The sequence below is a fragment of the Euleptes europaea genome, chromosome 13 (genome assembly GCF_029931775.1).
Source record: "Euleptes europaea isolate rEulEur1 chromosome 13, rEulEur1.hap1, whole genome shotgun sequence".
NCBI classification, from domain to species: Eukaryota; Metazoa; Chordata; class Lepidosauria; order Squamata; family Sphaerodactylidae; genus Euleptes; species Euleptes europaea.
Window position 1 is genome coordinate 52,886,656 of NC_079324.1, and position 22,917 is coordinate 52,909,572.

The window sequence follows — 22,917 nt, forward strand, 5'->3', positions numbered from 1 at the left end:
TTTCTCTACCACTTAAGGAAGAATCAAACCGGCTTACAGTCACCTTCCCTTCCCCTCCTTGCAACAGATACCCTGTGAGGTAGGTGGGGCTGAAAGAGCTCTAAGAGAGCTGTGACTTGCCCAAGGTCACCCAGCTGGCTTCATGTGGAGGAGTGGGGAAACCAACCCTGTTCACCAGATGAGCCTCCCCTGCTCATGTGGAGGAGTGGGGAATCAAACCCGGTTCTCCAGATCAGAGCTAATCTGGTGAACTGGATTTGTTTCCCCACTCCTACACCTGGAGCCAGATGGGTGACCTTGGGCGAGTCACAGCTCTCGGCCCTACCTACCAACAGGGTGTCTGTTGTGGGGAGGGGAAGGGAAGGTGATTATAAGCCAGTTTGATTCTCCCTTAAGTGGTAGAGAAAGGCATATTTCCAACTCAACCCCTACTGAAATTAAGAACACATCCTAAAAATGCATCCTCTGGCAATCACACTTCAGGGAACGCATGGCTCGGCTTTCGATATCAAGGAACTCCTCTACAAACAAACGAAGGTAAAGTTCAAAGTGCTGTCCTGCAGCAAGTCACCTTGTTATCCGTGTCTTTCTTGCCTACTGCAGACTGCAGGGCGTGGAGGAGGGCATCCACTAGGCCGTCGCACTCCCGCAGCCGCCTGCGAGCTTCGGCTCCGTCTGAACTTACATTCCTAGGAACGAGAAGCAGAGACCAAGCGGTTAATGCCATCATCTTTACTACAAATTAAGCAAGCTCCCTTTGAGCATCGTTCAGGATCAAATTACCCTGAATTAACCAGCACACGAAATAAATAATTCTGAGAACCAGCCACTGATGCGTGGCATGTGGATCTGGCGAGCGAGGATTCAGCTCGCACACTGCATAAGGGGTAGGTTAAAAAAACAAGCCAGCGCCCTGCCTCCAAATTTCCTGAGATCATCACCTGTCAAATAGCAACAGACTACTTAGTGGGGCTGTTGCAATGCCTAGCATGACATAGCCTTCTTGGGGAGGGGCCGTGGCTCAGTGGTAGAGCCTCTGCTTGGCATGCAGAAGGTCCCAGGTTCAATTCCCGGCATCTCCAGTTAAAGGGACCAGGCAAGTAGGTGATGTGAAAGACCTCTGCCTGAGACCCTGGAGAGCCGCAGCCGGTCTGAGTAGACAATACTGACTCGGATGGACCAAGGGTCTGATTCAGTAGAAGGCAGCTTCATGTGTTTCAGACATTGGTTTGATTGAGCACACAGAGGCTTTGGCAAGAATTAAGGCAGCAGCACATACAGGTGAGCAAGGAAGGCAAGTTCTCAAAGGGCTCTGCACAGGTCTATGTTATGACCTTCTCCTCCCACAAAATGCTGCCATAGCATCAGGCAGTTGTTGTGGATGCATACTCACGCACTAAACCTTTTGCAGAGACCAAAAGCCTTTGAGCACCTGATCCAGGGGCCTGTCTTCTCCAGGCCCCTGTGTAGAGTAAGGTTGCCAGCAGGAGGGTTGGGGATACAGTGTTGCAGGATTTATTTATTTTTATTGCAGCCTCGTATACTTACTGGAAGTGGCAAATGGCAGCTCTAGGAATCACCAGATACTCTATAGTAAAACCACAGAGTTTCTGGCGATTCCTAGAGCTACCTATTTTCACTTCTTGTGAGAACTTACAATAAGTACACAAGGGTGCATTTTTTAAAATATCTCCTATCGCCGCTCCAAGCGGCAGTGAGCAAGGAGACCTGGGGACGGGGGATCCCCTACTCCTCATAGGGACCTGGCAGCCCCAGCAGAGCATTACTCCTGTTCCTTCCTGTAGACCAAACTGGGTAGCTAAGGACTGGAGGAAGGAATTCTAGTCACTACTCGCCACACTTCTGAAGATGGGGGCCCAGACATCAGGGCTTGAGAGATGGATCTTAACTCTCAGGCTGGATAGTACAGGAGGAGACAGTTCTCTAGGCAGCCAAGGCCATGTTGTGTGGTGGCACCCTGCCCCTAGAATGCCCTCCTCTTTGTGGCTTGCCAGGCATCTACTTTAGTTGGGTGTGTTTTTTAGATGCCAGACCAAACCACCTCTATTTACCCAGGCTTTTAGTTACCACCTCTTTTTTAATGGTCTGTTTTAGGAACAATTTTTATGTTGCTTATGTCCAAAGGCATTTTTTAAATTACTTGTTTTTATTTTGTGATGCTGTTTTAATTGTAAGCCACTTCAAGCAGGACCACGAAGAGGCGGCACAGAAATACTATATTTTTTTTAAATACACCACGCCACCACTCAAATGTAGTTTGTGGACGAAAAAAATAGCACCAGCGTAGTACCTTTTTATTAGGACCAACCAAAACACCACAAAGCATTGTGCAAACCTTTGAGCTCCCCACTAGAAATCTTTGCCGCTCAATCACTACTCTGTAACAGTTTGGTGGGTTTTAATAAAAAAAGATATTATATTGTTCTTGGTTTGGGATTTCTTCTAATACCTACACGGCTACCTACAATCTTTGTCTGCTTGAGAACAGATTGACATTAATAATGAGGCGAGAAAGCCAGCCAAGATAGAAGATGGAAAACAAACAAAAAATCCAGCCATTCTTGGAGAAGCGGAGCTCCTGAAACATCTAAGTTGCTAGTCAGTGCCCTGCAAGCAGGCCTGACGTCTTTGCGAAACATAATTCCCACATACCACCTGCATTTCTGTAACAACATCTGATATAGACAGGAGGAAGAGGCTGCCTGGCGAAGGGTCATGCAGCCTTCTGCTTGGAAGCCACATCTTCTTGTAGAGAGTCGGGGTTTGTTTTCACACATCTGGAAAGCACCCACCCACCTGAGTACCAACACCTGTGCAGTTTTGGAGTCTACCTAGCCCTTCATGTAGGTGAAAAGGTCATGCATGCATTTTTAATTTCTTCAGCTTTCTTTCTGTAGCAGGAAAATGTAAGGGGGAAGGGGGGCCCTTAATAATAAATAGGGTTGCCAGGTCCCTCTTCACCACCAGTTTTTTTTTGGAGAGCAGAGCCTAAGGAGGGCAGGGTTTGGGGAGGGGAGGGGAGGGGAGGGGCTTCAATGCCATAGAGTCCAATTGCCAAAGCAATTGGAGATCAGTTGTAATAGCAGGAGATCTCCAGCTACTACCTGGAGGTTGGCAACCCTAATAATAAATCTGGTAAAGAAAGGACCAGGGGGAAAAATAACCATTATGCTGAATCCAATATTGATGTGGGTGGCACAGAGAAATGTAAAAAAAAAAAAAAACATGCGAAAATCTAACAATAAAGAGAAAGATCAAATTGGGCACACAAGTTTGTACAATCTGCAAGGTAAAATGGAGACGCCGAATTTCAGCCGCAATTGGAATAGGAAAGCTGGACTCCTTTACAGCTTCTGTGCCAAACAGCACAGATGGATGCAGAACCATCTTTGAAATCCGTACAAAGGGGGGAAAAATACCTGCAGTGCTGCTTTATGTTTCTGCTTTATCTTTCAGCATGGCTGACACAACACGTAGAAAGTCACATCATGCGGAAAAAGCCTTTGCAGTTAAACTGAGACATTCCTGGAAGACCCGGCTAGCTGTTAATCCAGATCTGCGATTGCCAGACTGTGTACCCCAAGAGAGGCTGGAGTAAGCCCTGAAAATTTAAATCACCATGTTGGAAGTATCCAGCAGTCCATACACCAGCACGGTATAGTGGTTAAGAGTGATGGTTTGGAGCAGAGGACTCTGATGTGGAGAACCAGGTTTGATTCCCCACTCCTCCACATGAGCGGCGGAGGCTCATCTGGTGAACTAGATTTGTTTCCCCACTAGCCAGCTGGGTCACCTTGGGCTAATCACACTCTCTCAGCCCCACCTACCTCCCAGGGTGTCTGTTGTGGGGAGGGGAAGGGAAGGTGATTGAAAGCTGGTTTGATATAGAATCATAGAGTTGGAAGGGATCTCCAGGGTAATCTAGTCCAACCCCCTGCACAATGCAGGAATTTCACAACTACTTCCCCCACACACCTCCCATGACTCCTACTCCATGTCCAGAAGATTGCCAAGATGTCCTCCCTCTCATGAACTGCCTAAGGTCATAGAATCAGCATTGCTGACAGATGGCCATATAGCCATCATATAGAGGTCTATAAGATTATGCATGGTTTGGAGAGAGTGGACAGGGAGAAGCTTTTCTCCCTCTCTCGTCATACTAGAACACGGGGTCATCTGCTGAAACTGGAGGGTGACAGATTCAAAACTGATAAAAGGAAGTATTTCTTCACACAACACATAGTGAAATTGTGGAACTCCCTGCCCCAGGATGTGATGATGGCTGCCAACTTGGAAGGCTTTAAGAAGGGAGTGGACGTGTTCATGAAGAAGAGGGCTATCCATGGCTACTAGTCAAAATGGATACTAGTCATGATGCATACCTATTCTCTCCAGGATCAGCGGAGCATGCCGACTCTATTAGGTGCTGTGGAGCACAGGGACAATAATGCTGCTGCAGTTGTCTTTTTTGTGGGCTTCCTAAAGGCACCCGGTTGGCTCCTGTGTGAACGGACTGCTGGACTTGATAGACCTGGGCCTGATCCAGCATGGCTTTTCTTATGTTCTTATGTACTTATTTCTTATGTCCCTCGTCATAGTTTGGCCCTGGTATGCTCTGAGGAATCCTAACTGGCCTCCTTCTTTTAGGAAACACTGCTCTTCCTCAGACTGCCTGTCTCGGAAAGTACTTATCAATCATTGTTCCTTCCCCCCCATCCCCTGTAATCCTCCTGCATCCATTATGGCCAGGTTAATTGGATGGCTGGAAGCAAAGAGTTGCAGAGGGACCTCTCCAAAGCCTCAACACACATTGTGCTATAAATCATGGGTTGACAAGCGCAGCGTAACTGTTTTACGGCTTTCAGGTAGGAGAGTGGGAGCGGCAGAGCAACCAGGGGGGTGAGCTAGGAGCTGCGACCTGCCCCCACCCCATTGAAATCTCAGCCAATCTATGGACCCTTCGGGTTGCCTTTAGGTAAGCCGCTATTCTCTCAGCCTCACCTGCCATCTTGCAAATGAACTAATAAAGGAGGGGCTGTGTGCTCTGTGCAGTTCCATGATTATTTTCCCCCAAAGCCTCTGCAGCCAAGAAATCAGAAGGAGATTGAGACTGGGAAGGGCAGCCATGAAGGAGCTAGAAAAGATTCTGAAGTGTAAAGATGTGTCACTGGCCACCAAGATTAAGTTAATTCAGGCCATCACATTCCCTATTACTATGTATGGGTGTGAAAGCTGGACATTGATGAAAGCTGATAGGAAGAAAGTAGATTCCTTTGAAATGTGGTGTTATAGATCAGTGGGTTAAAGATCAAATCAAGCCTGAACTGACCCTAGAAGCTGAAATTACTAAACTGAAGCTATTGCATTTTGGTCACATTATGAGAAGACAAGAGTCACTGGAAAAGACCGTCATGCTCGGAAAAGTTGAGGGCAGCAGGAAAAGAGGAAGACCCAACAAGAGATGGATTGACTAAATAAAGGAAGCCACAGCCCTCAATTTGCAAAATCTGAGCAAGGCTGTCAAAGATAGGACATTTTGGAGGACTTTGATTCATAGGGTCGCCATGAGCTGGAAGCGACTTGATGGCTCCTAACACACACAAAGCATCTGTGGGGCTGAGATTTGAAGGAAGACACAGGAAAAGGGAAGGCTTATTTAGCCTTTTTCCTGCCGTGTTGTTTCCCTGCTGAAAATGGCCACTCCCCACCCTGCTTTTATATCTGCGCGGGGGGGGGGAGGGATAGAAGGCAAAAGTAGTGGGTTTTCTGTCTGCGGGATTTTTCTGTAAGAAAACAGCTGAAGAGCCAGCATGGTGTAGTGGTTAAGAGCTGTGGTTTGGAGTGGTGGACTCTAATCTGGAGAACCAGGTTGACTCCCCACTCATAGAATAGAATCATAGAGTTGGAAGGGACCACCAGAGTCATCTAGTCCAACCCCCTGCACAATGCAAGAAATTCACAACTACCTCCCCCATACACGCTCCCAGTGACCCCCACTCCATGCCCAGAAGATGACCAAGATGCCCTCCCTCTCATCATCTGCTTAAGGTCATAGAATCAGCATTGCTCCTCCACATGATCAGCAGACTCTAATCTGGTGAACTGGGTTGGTTTCCCCACTCCTCCACATGAAGCCAGCTGGGTGACCTTGGGCTAGTCACAGCTCTCTTAGAGCTCTCTCAGCCCCACCTACCTCACAGGGTGTCTGTTGTGGGGAGGGGAAGGAAAGATGATTTTTGATTCTTCCTTAAGTGGTAGAGAGGTATAATCTCCCTTCCGTCTAATCAAATGACACAAGCCAGGATTAGACCAAGATGCTGATGTTCACAGAGCATGTAAAACCATAATTAAGACCAACTGAGGTTAATAACCCAGGTACAAACCATGACTTCAGTTCCTGGTTTTCTGGACCATGCCTAACCATGATTAGCAGAGTGGCCTGTGTTCACACCAACCATAGTTAGCTTAATTAAACCATAATTTCATATCTGAAATGAATGTCCAACACACTTCGCGAAGCCATGGTTTAGTTCAACCATGGTTAGTTTGTGAAACCAGGATTTGGCTTGCAGACTATTACTTTAATATTGGTTTACCAAAGCTCCAATGGAGCTTCAATATGGCGGGTCTCCCCAATAGTTTCCCTGTCCCAGGACTGAAGTAAGAAGAAGGTTGGGTTTTATACCCTGCTTTTCGCTACTGAAAGGAGTCTCAAAGTGGCTTACAATCACCTTCTCTTCCCCCCCAACAGGCACCTTGTGAGGTAGGTGGGGCCGAGAGAGATCTGAGAGAACTGTGACTAGCCTAAGGTTACCCAGCAGGCTTCATGTGGAGGAGTGGGGAAACACATGAAGCTGCCTTATACTAAATCAGACCTTTGGTCCATCCAAGTCAGTTTTGTCTACTCAGACAGGCAGAAGCTCTCCAGGGTCTCAGGCAGAGGTCTTTCACATCACCTACCTGCCTAGTCCCTTTGGAGATGCCAGGGATTGAACCTGGGACCTTCTGCATGCCAAGCAGAGGCTCTAAAAAATCTGACATGTTTGGCATACATGTACCTTGCTGAACGCTCTCCGGAGACAGGCAGGTGAACTGTTTGTACAGAGCACCATTCACAGCCAGTAAAAATAGCCTCCTTCTATCAAAGCACAGGCCGCTCATTCATGGAGATCAAGCCAGCCAGACTCTCCACAATATAATGATACACGAACAGCTGATTAATGGACTGACTATACCCACTTCTCTTTCCTGAACACAATCTCTGCTAATCGTTGCTAACAGGGGGCCAACGGAAAGGCACTACATTAAAATTGGGAGACCCAGCTAAATAATCAATTAAAAAACCTGAGCGTTTATTAAATCAGATTAGGGACTCCAAACTCTGATGATTCCTGGAAGCAATTGCTGTAATAATGGTTGAGAGGTCCACCTTTTAGCAAAATGGGGCATTTTTAGTTAAAGCTTGCAAGAGGATGCACAAATGTAATGGAAAAGAATAACCTGGAGCGGCATCTCTCTCTCTTTTTTTTAAACTTCTATTATAACATTTTAATTCTCTTTCATTCTGAAGCGCCCTTCATTTAAGGGGAAACGGACAGAATTTTAATGAAGAAATTATCAGATTACTTCCCAAGAGCCATTCCAACCTCCCCAATTTTACCCTCACCTTATTCAGAACAGAATTTTAAGTGGCTCATTTTGGTTACTACGCTTCTAATAATATCCATTCTTTGCTGATATTAATGCTCGAGGAATGTGAAGAGGGCGCTGTCCTACAATTTTCTCCTATTATTAAGCATTAGTGTTAACGCGCTGATGGGATGACAGGAGGAAAGACATACAGAGCTCCTAGCAACACTCTGCAACAACGATACATTCCTCGCATCTTGTACTGATCTTTGACCAGTAGAAGGAATGGATGATTTTATCTGAAGCCTTCTTTGAGAGACAGTGTTGTGTAGTAGTTAGATTAGAATCATAGAAGAATCATAGACTCACAGAATTGGAAGGGACCACCAGGGTCATAGAATCATACAGTTGGAAGGTACCATCAGGGTCATCTAGTCCAACCCCCTGCACAATGCAGGAAATTGACAACTACCTCCCCCCACAACCCCCCAGTGACCCCTACTCCATGCCCAGAAGATGGCCAAGATGCCCTCCCTCTCATCATCTGCCTAAGGTAATTGAATCAGCATTGCTGACAGATGGCCATCTAGCCTCTGCTTAAAAACCTCCAGGGAAGGAGAGCTTACCACTTCCCGAAGAAGCCTGTTCCACTGAGGAACCACTCTCACTGTCTATCTAGAGGAAAACTCTTTTGATTTAATTTTAACCAGTTGGTTTTGGTTCGACCTTCTGGGCCGGCAGAAAACAATTCAGCACCCTCCTCTACATGACAGCCGTTCAAGTACTTGAAGATGGTTATCATATCATCTCTCAATCTTCTCCTCTTCAGGCTAAACATACGCAGCTCCTTCAACCTTTCCTCATAGAGCTTGGTCTCCAGACCCCTCACCATCTTCGTTGCCCTCCTCTGAACACGTTCCGGCTTGTTTACATCCTTCTTAGATTGTTTGACTAGAATGCGGAAGACCCAGGTTCAACTCCCCAAGCTGCTGAGGAAGCTTGCCGGGTGACCTTGGTCCAGTCCCCTACTCTCAGCTGAACCTACCTCGCAGGGTTACTATGAAGATAAAATGGAGGAGAGGAGAAACAATGTAAGCTGCTTGGGGTTCCCACTGGGGAGAAAGGCAGGGTATAAACAAAGTAAATAAAATAAAATCCACAGTTCTTTGAGGCAAAGAGATACTTGTGTGGGAAATAAGTAGAAGCCACCTATTTAACATGTACTAGAACATACAGGAAACATCCATTTGGGTCCGTGTAGACAATATTCCCAGTTATAGCAACATAGCAAAATCAAAGGTGCTCAAAAATATGACTAGCATATGCTCTGGAATTTGGTCTTCCCTCCAAATTTTGAGCATGGCACCTGGTGCCTATTTGTACAATTAGCTGGGTTGCCAGATCCGTCTTTGCCACCAGCAGGAGATATTTGGGGCAGAACCAGAGGAGGGCAGGGCTTGGGGAGGGGGAAGGACTTTGAGGCCATAGAGTCCAAGTGCCAAAGCGGCCATTTTCTCCAGGTGAATTGATCTCTATCGGCTGGAGATCAGTTGTAATAGCAGGAGATCTCCAGCTAGTACCTAGAGGTTGGTAACCCTAGCTGGGCCAGATTCTCTGATTTCACTTTATTTAAAAAGTAGGACTCTAGTGCCTGTAGATCCAGATACTCGAGATAAAACATGCAGGCCATGTTCTGCCCAGAGTTTTTTGCCAGAAACAAGCCTGCTCCACTATCCATTATTCCAGCCAATGAGGGAAGTCACAGCTGTGATTGACATGCTTCACCCTCTTATACACGGCTTGGTCAACCAAAAAGATGCTTCCTCTGATCCTTGGCCAACTTTTTTAGCAGTAGTATCCAGAAGCAGACACAAAGCGACTGGCAGACTGATTTGCATAATTAGCACATAATCTGCAGTGTGCAAACGAGGCCGCCTGTATTACACTGGAATAAGGCAACCTTACTCAAAGTTACATAATTATGCCCTTAACTGTCAGCCCCACTCGTAGAAATTAGCCCAGACCGGTTAATTAACTAATGTTTTGGTTGGCTGGTCTACCAATTAAAGCTTGCAGCCTAAGTTAATTGGTGGAGGATAATTATAGAAAGTGGAGCTGAGAATATAAGAACTGTGGTGGAGCATTTCAATGGTCCATCTACTTCATAGAATCATTGGAAGGGGCCACCAGAGTCATCTAGTCCAACCCCCTGCACAATGCAGGAAATTCCAAACTAACCTCACACCCCAGTGACCCCTACTCCATGCTCAGAAGAAGGCCAAAGTGCCCTCCCTCTCATGAGTTGCCTAAGGTCATAGAATCGGCATTGCTGACAGATAGCCATCTAGCCTCTGCTTAAAAACCTCCAGGGAAGGAGCACTTACCACCTCCCGAGGAAGCCTGTTCCACTGAGGAACCGCTCTGTTAGATATTTCTTCCTAATGTCTAGAGGGAAACTCTTTTGATTTAATTTAAACCCATTGGTTCTGGTCCGACCTTCTTGGGCAACAAAAAACAACTCGGCACCATCCTCTATATGACAGCCCTTCAAGTACTTGAAGATGGTTATACTTCAGCATCCTGTTCCATGTAATGGTGTCTGGAGGGGGTTGTAAGAACCATATAACTTTCCCCATCTTCACTGGCTTCTAATCTGCTTCTGGGCCCAATCCAAAATGCTGGTAATGACCTTTAAAGCCCTACACAGCCTGAGGCCTGCATACCTGAGGCCTGCGAGCCAGCATGGTATAGTGGTTAAGAGCGGTGGTTTGGAGTGCTGGAATCTAATCTGGAGATCCAGGTTTGATCCCCCACTCCTCCACATGAGCGGCGGACTCTAATCTGGTGGATCGGATTGGTTTCTCCACTCCTACACATGAAGACAGCTGGGTGACCTTGGGCTAGTCACAGCTCCCATAGAGCTCTCTCAGCCCCACCTACCTCACAGTGTGTTTTTTGTGGGGAGGGGAGGGGAAGGTGATTGTAGGCCTGTTTGAGTCTTCCTTAATTTGTAGAGAAAGTCGGCATATAAAAACCAACTCTTCTTCTCTGCAAAAATAATTGGTACAGCCTTTGGTGAAGCTGCTGTTATGCTGATGGAATGGCAGTTTAGGATGCAAGGTTTTGTTTATTGAATTTTAAGCTTATTGAATTGTAAGTGTAGCCAGTGGCGGACCTACATTTTTGGGGCCCTGAAGTTTGAACTGTTATGGGGCCCCCTTCGCAACCAGCAACAATAGGGTTGCTTCCCTTGCAAGGACCTTGAGGCCCAAATGGTGGAGAACAGGGGCCCTGAAGCTTAAGCTTCATTAGTTTCACTGTAGATCTGCCTCTGAGTGTAGGTACATGCTTGTCAACAGCCTCAAGGAGGAAGGGCCATGGCTCAGTGGTTGAGCAGCTGCTTTGCTGAATGTCCCAGGTTCAATCTCAGTCTCCAGTTAAAGGACCAGGTAGCGGGTGAAGACCTCTGAGGCCCGGAACCACCACTGCCAGTCAAAATAGACAAAACAGACCTTGACAGACCAACAGAGCTATCCTAAATAGATCTATTCAGAATCTCACTATTCAGTGGTGTAAGTATGTCCTCCGTGCCTCTGTAGTGAAAAACTGGAGAGCTGACCGTAGAGACAATGTTCTCCATCCCTTCTCAGGTGCTGCAAAGCAGCTTGGCGGCTACTTCTCTATGGTCCTTTGGAGGACTGTGTGTTCCACGCAAAAAGCAAAAAAAAAAAAAAAAACAGGTCAGGAAGCCCAGGTTCTGAAACTGGAATATATTGTTTTAAATAGTTGTAAGCTGCTCTGAGCTGGACCTAGCCTGGAAGAGCCACCCCAAAATCCAATAAAATAAATAAATAAAATATTCCAAGGAAGTATTCTACTGGCAAAGGTCTGACTCCTTACAAAGCAGCCTCATTAAAGGAAGGGCAGAGTATCTGCATGGCATGCAGAGGTTCCATCCTCGGCATCTCCAGATAAAAGGGGATCAAAAAAAACAGGTGATATGAAAGGTCTCCCCTGAGATCCTGAAATGCCACAGCAGACAGGAGTGACCTAGATAGACCGTTGGTTTGCTTCAGTATAAAGCCGCTTCAGGTGCCCGAGGCCAACTGAACGCGTTCATGGCAGCGGCAAGATTTCACTGAGAAGCATAACAATGGCATGTTCCATGATCAGCTAGGGTATTACTTCCCTGTTTTCATTTTAAACATCTCTCGCTTCTATATTTCCCTTCTTTTACAAACGCGTTTGGAACCAAATGGAGATTAAAAGGCTCTCAGTCGAGACCCCCGCAATGCCGACAAGCTGCTCAGTTGCTCTTGGGCGCCTTTCCCCAAAGAGCAGGTGGCAGCCGTCCCCCCGAGGCGTTTACATAGCTGAGACAGTCACTCCTGGAGTTTTGGCATCCTGGGTACTCAGCCTCTGTGGTAGGGCTGGCTCTGAATCTCCGACGGCAGCTCAGCATGCAAAATGTTTCGGCAGCTCTATTCGTATGTATTTATTAAATTTCACTCCCGCCCTCCCCAGCCAAAGCCGGGCTCAGGGCCGGTAACAACAATAAAATTATAAATATAAGTACAATACATACACATTAAAATAACATCCGATATCATCAAAGCAAGATCAAACAATCTTACCGACAATATTAAAACAACAGATGGCACTCAATTAGGAAAATAATAGCCGCTGAACGTTTGGCAGTCAGACAGAACCCCCCCCCATAATACATAACCAGGCAGAGCCAAAAGGGGGGCGGGTTGGGAGGCCAGCAGATAGGGTTGCCAACCTCCAGGTATCACACCTAACCCAATCAGGTCTGCTAATGTCATTTACTTGTTTTTGATATTTTGCATTGCCATTGTGTGTCTAATTCACTCGTCTTAAGGATAGATGGAATCACATTCTAGCTGTATCTGAAAAAGTGAGCTGTGGCTCACAAAAGCTCATACCCTGCCAGAAATGTTGTTAGTCTTTAAGGTGCTACTGTAGGTTCCATTTCGCCATCATGGGTAAGAGCCACTGAGAGACATACCCTCTATATACTTGTCTAATGCCTTCTAAAAGCCATCTAAACCAACAACTACGGCTACATCTTGTGGCAATGAGTTCCACAAGTTCATTATGCATTAGGTGAACAAGGACTTTGTACTGTCTGTCCTGAGTTTACAAGCCATCAAGTTGGCTTGTGTCTCAGACAGATGCTCAAGGCAATGATAATCCAATGGAATATAGCACTAGGATTCAATGCACACACATCCGCCACACACACACCTTCCCTTTCGCAATGAGGCAAATTTCAGGAGACAAAGGACCTCAATCCAATCCTCAAGTCCCAACCACCTTGCCAATCTGCAGGCAGAAATAATGCAAAGAGGATTTGTATGGAAGTTGAAATATCTGCTTTCCTTAGGAAAACAAAACGTAGGAGCCTTGAGTAAATGTTAAAGAAAAGTAAATTCCTATCGCTGTAGAAAAGTAAATTCCTCTTGCTGTGGAAACCCATCAGTAGTGGGAATGTTAGCATTGGGGAAGGGAGGGGAAGAGAAGGGACAGAAGAGATGTTAGGAATCCATTCTTGATTTAAAGTAAGGATTCAAGGACATCGCAAGCAACATTGGCGTCCTCAGCCAAAGAAAGGGCCAAGGCGAATGGAGGAATAGCAAAAATTGCTCACAAAATGGTAAAGGCCATCACCATGGAGGAGACATGCAAAGCTTTTCCCAAGAGTGTTCCTTTTCACTTTTAATGAAAGGATAAAGTAATTTCTACTACTGCAGCTACAAAAAAATCTAAGTGAAAACCAGCCCTCTCGCATTTCTACAATTCCATCCATTTAGTTAACAATTCAAGCCATTATATTTATAAAATAAAATGCAGTCGATATTTTGAGATGGATCCCCTGGAGGAAACTGGCTGCGGGATCTGATCTGTAATCCTTAACAAGGAAACTCTGGTACTCATACCCAAGATCCCACTGTAAAAGACCCCTGGTCCTCATTTTTTTGTTATCTCTTTGAAATATTTATTGAACACTTCTCCAGCACTTCAAAGCAGTTAACAAACAAACAGTACCTTAAACCAACCACATGCCTGGTTGGGAAAAAAAGAGATTTTTATTTCCAGAATCCCAAAAGAGGTATGGATTTATGGTAAAAGGTTTCACAGCTATCACTCATGATAGCCATGCCCCCAGCTGCACCTCTCATACGGCAAACAGGACTTGTGTCCTAATATAAATTGGCACCTGGGCTAATATGAGAAGAGGAGGTTCTTCAGGTATGTGGTCACTTATAGGTTAAAACTAGCATATTGAATTAAACTCAGAAGCAAACTGCTAACCGGTGCTAACTGGTACAGGACAGGCTGGATGTGAACCGCTGGCAAGAGATGGGGAGGGGCCATGGCTTGGCATGCAGAAGGTCCCGGGTTCAATCCCCGGTGTCTCCAGTTAAAGGGACTAGGCAGGTAGGTGATGTGAAAGACCTCTGCCTGAGACCCTGGAGAGCCGCTGCCGGTATGAGTAGACAATACTGACTTTGATGGACCAAGGGTCTGATTCAGCAGATAGACCAATGGCCAGAGGCAAAGTCCACCTGCTATTGGAAATAATGGGCCATTATTTCTTATTGGCTGTAGAGAGACCAGGTCTACCCATTGGAAATTATGGCCCCATTAGTTTCTATGTGTAGACCTGGCCTCTCGGGTATCCATAGGAAATAATGGCTCCATTATTCTACTGACTATCCGCCATTAGTCGACATCAGCTGTTGTTTGGCAGCTCATTTTCCTCTCTCCCCTTTCCATTCTGTGCCTTCCAGAAACCAAAACACTCCTGAAATTCTGGGAGATTTTCCTTATTTGGGGAGCATTGCAGTCATTTTGGATATCCCTAATTCTATCAAAAACGGCTAATTTTCGTTTCATTTTCAGCTCCGTTATATCCAAAGGCATATCCCTAATAGCAAAATCTGACCTATCTGACAAGGAAGAGAGCACAGATGCAAATGAAAGATACCACCCGGACAAACACCTCAACCTAATCCGAGATTCTCAACACTCTACCAGATTATCCTTCACAGAAATTTTCGCAGTTTTCGCACACATTACAACAGTCGCCCTAAACATTTGACTTAATCTGCCATACTTTTACATGTAACTTCCTAATCAGAGGAAAAGTGATAACAACAAACACATCTATCGTTTTTGCAAAGTGAATTTTATAGAATATTAAAACACATTTTAGTGCAAGCCCATGTTTACCCTTCCAGTATAGCTCTTGATCAGTATTCAAAACATACTGTCCAACCATACATTCTTCCATGTTCAAGGACAAGTCTCATATAAATTTCCCACTTCTGCTTGCTGCTGGTATTTCTATTTACATGTAACAAAACCCTTTCCCCTTTGGTGGGCAACATTTGCCACAACTATGAGATGTGAATGCTTGGCCAGTCGGGAGAGTCTCTTTTTTAAAAGATATCATATTTCCATAATGGGAAAACATGGAACCTCGCCTGGTCTTGAAAACTGCCAAGAGGATTCTTGATACGATCATATATTACTCCCCTTGCCTGCTTCTGCTAAGGTCCCGAGCTCTGGCTGGCAGTCCTTTCTTATTAAAGTTTTCGACTTGACGTCCGCCCAAGGTGACCCATAAACATTAAGAACATCATCAGCCATGAACTGAATTTCATTTCGGATATTTCCATGATGTGCTGAAAGCTCCCAAATGCTAAGTGCCACCTTGCACACTGTAACTTGATTTCAATAATAATAAAAAACCCTCTCTCCCCCCGCCCTTTATTCAAGCCGAGAGAGGGCGAGGGATTTCACTTTTCACTGAATTGCAAAGTAGGCTGGTTTCTGACATTCAGGGGGTATGAATGCTAATAATAGAGAGATGGTGAGAAGGTGTCTGTGACTGGAAACAGGAGTCTGGAATTGAAACAGGAGCGGAATTGAAGCAACACTGACTCAGAGAGATGGCGGGAGGGGACAGCCAACGGTAGAGGGGGCCCTGACACTAGGAAACACCACCTTCAAGGACCAGGAGAGGAGCCAGACATCACAAGGAAGGAAATCGACAGGGTATCTTTCACACCTATCTGAGTTAATAGCAGTTTGGGGCATGTTCTTGTGCGGGGTGGGGGTTAAACTTCCCTTCCCCTGACTGAAATCCCTCTCAAGTTTTAGGGATGAAGAACATGTGAGGAGATTTAATCTAACATCTGCTACGTCATGCGCAGCCAAGCCCTAAGAAAGACCCAGGCAGCATGTGCAGATTAGAATAACAGAATCATAGAGTTGGAAGGGGCCCTACAGCTATCTAGTCCATACCCCTGCTTAATGTAGGACCAGCCTAGAGCATCCCTGACAAGTGCTTGTCCAGCCTCTGCTTAAAGACTGCCAGTGAGGGGGAGCTCACCACCTCCCTAGGTAGCTGATTCCACTGTCGAACAACTCTTACTGTCAAAAACCTTTTCCTGATATCCATCTTTCCTCCCACAAATTAAACCCATTATTGTGAGTCCTATCCTCTGCTGCCAACAGGAACAGCTCCCTACCATCCTCTCAGCCCTTCAAATACTTAAAGAGAGCAATCATGTTCCCCCTCAGCCTCCTCTTCTCCAGACTAAACATTCTCAACTCCCTCAGCCTTTCTTTGTAGGGCTTGGTCTCCAGGCCCCTGGTCATCCTCATCGCTCTCCTTTACACTCGCTCGATCCTGTCCACATCCTTTTTTGAAGCGATGCCTCCAGAACTGCACACAGATTCCACACATACAATAGCCCCTTTGCAAATGTTACATCTGCACACCTTGGGAGCCTCCCAATCCACACAGTTGCCATGTTGCCTGTGCACTGTGTGTACGGTAGCAGCTTTGCAACCCGGCATCCATACAGAATGGGAGTTTGCCAGGTCACCCACAATATGCCAGTTAAAAAAGCTTTTATTCAGTGGTGAGAGGGCAGCAGAGTCAAGCACGTGGCAGCCATGCCCAGGATCCACCCAGGACCTGCAGCATGGTTTCTTGATGCTTGCTTGGTGCACTCTCGCTACCACTGCTGGGCAGGGCTGAGTGATGGCACATGACTGGTGCAACTTGCCTAGCAGTGGCCTGCCTCCACCACTGGTTCACAGGCATGCCAGTTAACCAAGTGTTGGTTAACAAAGCATCTGCTGCATTTTGCATGCACATATAGCTTCAGTGCATGCTAACCAGAACCCTGAAAAAACAAGGACCAAAGCTGTATATGCATGCAAGATACTTGGATCTTGCTAGCATGGTGTAGTGGTTAGGAGCGGTGGTTTGGAGTGGTGGATTCTCATCTGGAGAACCGGGTTTCATTCCCCACTCCTCCACATGAGCGGCGGACGCTAATCTGGTGAACTGGGTTGGTTTCCTCACTCCTACCCATGAAGCTAGTTGGATGACCTTGGGCTAGTCACAGCTCTCTTAGAGCTCTCTCAGCCCCACCAACTCCACAGGGTGGCTGTTGTGGGGAGGGGAAGGGAAGGTGATTGTAAGCCAGTTTGATTCTTCCTTAAATGGTAGAGAAAGTCGGCATATAAAAACCAACTCTTCTTCTTCTCCTCCTCTTCTTCTTCTTGTATCTCCCTGGTTTGGACAACTTGGCAACTGTGTGTAACACACACTCCAGATACGCACAGTTGCTAAGCTCTCATAGATGAAATGTCTGAAAGGAGCTTAACACAATAGAGTGACCACATTCTGCCCAAATGTTTGGGTCAAAAGACTCCTGAGCCCTACCGTTTCTCAAATGAAAAAAAATGCAGGTGCAACAGCAGGGACAAACTTTGCCATTTTAAGCTCGCTTTGGATCGAATCCCAGGGACACAGAGCCAAACATGCTTGCTCAGAAGGTACGGGACTCGCATTCATTCCAATGGAGCACCCACAGGCAACAGACCAGAGTACAACTTCTAATCTACATTTCGGAGTTGATTGTGAAGCACAAAAAGGTGGTGCGTAACCAGGCAATGATTCTGCAGTTGAAAGCGATGCATAATTTAGTGCTATTACAAGCTAAACATCAGGAGCTGAGCCGAAACCCTTCAGCACTGGCAGGAATTAAGCACACTTGTTCAAGAAAGGAGCCTCAGGACAGCCATATGCCGTGATCCTGGCAAACCGGATTTGAGAGCTAATTAAAATTTTGCTTTAGCTAGGTTTCCATTTTATGCCTCCCTGAGAGTTGGGTTCAATGATCCTGTACGCTCAGTGGGGGAAAACGAAGTCATCCTCTGTTTTCTCATTCTAGCATCGTGCACTGAAGAAAACAACGAATAAAGTCCAAATCAGGACTGAGAGGCAGTGAATTTTACAGATTTCAAGGTTGGGAGTCCACAATTATGGAACACATTCCCTAAACAGATTTACTTGGTATTTTGATGAAAACAGTGTTAGGCTACAGTCAACCAATCAGAGGTGCCATCAAGGGATTCCAGCCTCCAGGTGGGGCCTGGGGATCCCCGGAATAACAGCACAGCTCACCTCCAGACTACAGAGATCAGTTCCCCTGGAGAAAATGGAGGAGGAGGAGGAGGAGAAGAAGAAGACGATGATGACGAAACTTGCCCAAAGTCACCCAGCTGGCTTCATGTGTAGGAGCGGGGAAACAAATCCAGTTCACCAGATTAGCCTCTGCCGCCCATGTGGAGGAGTGGGGAATCAAACCCGGTTCTCCAGATCAGAGTCCACCACTCCAAACCACTGCTCTTAACCACAACACAACGCTGGTGATTCCTTCTTGAAGGTTAGCTGTTCATTTTGAATGCCTCAACAGGCAAATAAAGCTAAGATTTCTTCTGGCAGAATCTGGAGAGGGTCAATCCTATATCCATCCCTCCCCCACACTTTCTCTTCAGCATATAGACTAATTTTGGAGACTCGTAATAGTCTCTCTCACACAGACGCACTTTCTCCCTTTGTCAAAATGAAAGATTTATGCTTTCCTGCTCTCATGTAGGCAGGTCAGTAGGTAGGCAGGGAGATAGAGAGATAGGTAGGTAGGTAGGCAGGCAGGGAGATAGAGAGATAGATGATAGATAGATAGATGATAGATAGATGATAGGCAGGCAGGCAGGCAGGCAGGCAGAGATAATGTTACTGTTATCATACGCTATTACCATGCCTGAAGGATTGGAAGACTGATAAAGCATACAAACTAATTCATTCTGAAAGCTCTAATTCCCAAACACTTTTCTTTGGAGAAAGGCTAAACGTTAATCATGATTAACAGGTGACAGCTTTCTATGACAACTTTATGGATGCACATTTCCATTTCGCAGAAAGATGGACGTTCTGAAGTGCGGCTTGGAGAGACACTCTGGGCTTAGGTGGAGGGAGGGAGGAAAGGCCTTGGCGCAAAGACAGACATTAACAGCTCGAGTATAAACTCACTCTGGATCTGTAGTTGACCCTTTCTGGAATCGATGTGTTAACACACACCCCTGCCTCCACCGAATCAAGCCTAAGAGCAACCCGTCCTCACTGTTTCTGGCAAAAACAGGCTGTCTAAAGCAGGGGTGTCAAACAGGCGGCCTGCAGGCTGGATCTGGCCCCCACCCCACCACAGTTTTAAAATGAATGCGAGGGATTAGAAATATAACTTTATAGAAGACACAGCAAAGCCAATTAATGATATTATTTTTTACTTGAAATACAAACATTCTTAAAACAGTAACAATAAGACTGTTAAATAAAAGAAATGCTGTAAGAATTTTATTGTTGGAAACTTGTTTGTGTTTTAAGTAAAAAAAACAATATTATTAATTGATTTTGCCTGTGTCTTCTATAAAGTTTGTATCTCCAGTACCTGGCATTACATTTAATTTAATTTATGTATTTATTTGTTATGCATCTTCGGCCCGACCAAGAGACATTTATGTTGTATCCGGCCCTCCTCAAAAATGAGTTCGACACCCCTGGTCTAAAGTGCCCACTGGCTGGCCTTTATGACGTTCATTAAGCTATGCCGTTCCCCAGCTGGCTGTGCTAAGTACTGATCGGCTGGCTGTTGTGGTAATCGTAATGTTCCACCTACATGTACTGCCCGGTTGTGTAGCGTTTCAAGTTACAAAGCTGATTAAAAAAAAAAGACAACGCATCATAGTTAGCATTTATACAGGTCTTCCACTGTTCATAACTTATGTACCATGTTGCAGTTCTTAAAACAGCCCCTGAAGGTAGGCTCGTAATATTATCCCCATATTGTAGATTAGGGGGAGACGTCAGCTCTGAGGCCTCCTACTGAGGCCACCACAGGCATGAAATTGGAACTGGGGACATACTGGGTGACAGATCATTCTCTTCACCACCTACATTAATGCCCAATAAGTGCTCCAGGTGGCTGAATTTATCCTTGGAGAAAGCCAAAAGCCACCCTGAAGCATAGAGGGGAAGGGAGAAAATCCATGTTAGGTTCAGAGCCAGGTACATATGTCAATAAAAGAAGAAGAGTTGGTTTTTATACCTTGCTTTTCTCTACCTTTAAGGAGTTGCAAAGGGGCTTACAGTCGCCTTCCCTCCCCCACCACCACAACAGGCACCTTGTGAGGTAGATAACTGTGAATAACCCAAGGTCACCCAGCTGGCTTCATGTGTTGGAGTGGGGAAACCAACCCGGTTCACCAGATTAGAGCCCGCCACTCATGGGGAGGAGTGGGGAATCGAACTTGGTCCCCCAGATTAGAGTCCACCCCTCTTAACCACTACCCCACGCAGGCAGGAGATTGAAGCGAGGCAGTTCTCATTCTGCAGCAGACCCCCCCTCCCCAAAACACTGTGTATATCTGGTCCAGAAAACGTGGGCAAAATGCGCGGAAATGCATGGGAAGAGCGAGGCAACCTCTGACGGTCAGAAAATGCATACATAATCAATAGGGTTGCCAGGTCCCTCTTCACTACTGGTGGGAGCTTTTTGGGTCAAAGCCTAAGGAGGGTGGGGTTTGGGGAGGGGAGGGACTTCAATGCCATAGAGTCCAATTGCCAAACCAGCCATTTTCTCCCGGTGAACTGATCTCTATCAGCCGGAGATCAGTTGTAACAGCAGGGGATCTCCAACTAGTACCTGGAGGTTGGCAACCCTAAGGATCAAAACAAAGCCCTGAAGTAGTCAAGAGGGGTGTGTGACCATGAGGGAAACAGCCACGCATAAAAGACCTTCTTTTAGCTGAAGTAGTTTTGACACAGATTTTCTGCCAAAAAACATCGGCCTCAGAAGGTGTGCTGAACCTCCTGTTAGCACTGTCTGTCTACCCTCACCTATCAGTCCAACACTCATGCACTCACAGGTTCAATCCCCAGCATCTCCAGTTGAAGGATCTCAGTTGACAGGTGTTAGGAAGGATCTTTCTTTGTCGGAGACCCTGAAGAACAGCCGACGGAGTAAACAATATAAGCTGAACAGCCTAATTTGGTATAACTGGGAGAGGACAAACGAGAGTTCCTTAGGTTCCTCAAGCTGGGCCTAAGAAATGCTTCCAAAAGCAGAGAGTAATAGCTGGTTAATTTAAACAGTGTTGTGAGGAATTTGACAAGTGCCACCCACTCTCAGTGACTTGTTGGGTAAATTCCATCAACGTTGCAAAATAATAATAAGAATAATTGAAACGAACGCAGCTGTGACTCTGTCGCAGGCGTGCTGTGAACCGGCAGTGCTCAAATTCAAGTTATTTTAAAAGCACTTGTAAAACATAGACAAATATGAATATCCTCTCTCTCCTCCACCTGGCCCCCTGCTTAATAAAACAACATTCATTGCAGCTTCCCTTCTTGCGATAGGGATGCCAGGTCCCTCTTCGCCACCAGCGGGAGGTTTTTGGGGCGGAGCCTGAGGAGGACAGGGTTTGGGATGGGGAAGGACTTCAATGCCATAGCCCAATTGCCAGTGCAGCCATTTTCTCCAGATGAACTGATCTCTATCGGCTGGAGATCAGTTGTAACAGCTAGTACCTGGAGGTTGGCAACCCTATCTTGACAGCATATCCCTCCAAGTTACGGTTGCCAACCTCCAGGTACTAGCTGGAGAACTCCTGCTATTACAACTGATCTCCAGTCGGTAGAGATCAGTTCCCCTTGAGAAAATGGCAGCTTTGGCCACTGGACTCCATGACACTGAAGTCCCTTCCCCAAACCCCGCCCTCATCAAGCTCCGCCCCAAAAACCTCCCGGTGGTGGCGAAGAGGGACCTGGCAACCCTACTCCAAGTAAGCATTGCTATGCAGTTAGGGAAAACAGAAAGCCCAGCCTCAAAGGAACACATCAAAAGTGTCAGGGGTGCAGGCAGTCTTCCCAGTTGGGGGTGCCATATTTCCAGTTGGAGGTCCCCCCAAAAGGAAAACCAGCTATTTCCTGATGTGTGTGTGTGTGATAAGAGCTGTCAAGTCGCTTCCGACTCATGGCGGCCCTATGAATCAATGGTATTTTATTATGTGTGTGTGTGTGCATGTTAAGTGCCGCCAAGTTGCCTCCGACTCATGGCGACCCTATGAATCAATGTCCTCCAAAATGTCCAATCTTCAACAGCCCTGCTCAGATCTTGCAAATTGAGGGCTATGGCTTCCTTTATTGAGTAGATCCATCTCTTGTTGGGTCTTCCTCTTTTCCTGCTGCCCTCAACGTTTCCTAGCATGACTGTCTTTTCCAGTGACTCTTGTCTTCTCATAATGTGACCAAAATACGATAGCCTCAGTTTAGTCATTTTAGCTTCTAGGGTCAGTTCAGGCTTGATTTGATCTATAACCCACTGATTTTTTTATTGGCCGTCCACAGTATCTGTAACCTTTTCCTCCAACACCACATTTCAAAGGAATCTACTTTCTTCCTATCAGCTTTCTTCAATGTCCAGCTTTCACACCAATATATAGTAACAGGGAATACAATGGCATGAATTAACTTAATCTTGGTGGCCAGTGACACATCCTTACACTTCAGAATCTTTTCTAGCTCCTTCATGGCTGCCCTTCCCATTTCCTGATACCCAGCATCAAATTCTGGAGCCCTCTTGCCAAGCCAAAGTGTATTTTATTGTCAATGAACTGCTAGTTCCCAAAACATATAAGCTGAACAGGAACAGTTATTTTTGATCAGAATCTTTTCCTTGCTTAAAATGAACACCTTCCGCACATCAACAATGAATTCCTTTAGTAACGCCTTGCCTTCTTAAATAACGGACGGGCTCACAGTCATAGTAAGTAAAGGGGGATTTGTTTCAGAATCATTTAATGATTTTGAAATATCCAAAC

General features: G+C 46.0%; 1 protein-coding gene across 5 annotated transcripts in view; it reads right to left on the bottom strand.

The window, feature by feature from the left end:
- Positions 1-22,917, bottom strand: part of ARVCF (ARVCF delta catenin family member) — a 291,383-nt gene that overhangs the window by 79,342 nt on the left and 189,124 nt on the right. For all 5 annotated transcript variants that reach the window (XM_056859269.1, XM_056859270.1, XM_056859268.1 and 2 more), the window contains exon 6: positions 572-689. In XM_056859269.1, coding sequence (XP_056715247.1) covers positions 572-689 — 118 coding nt within the window. The remainder of the gene's footprint in view (positions 1-571; positions 690-22,917) is intronic.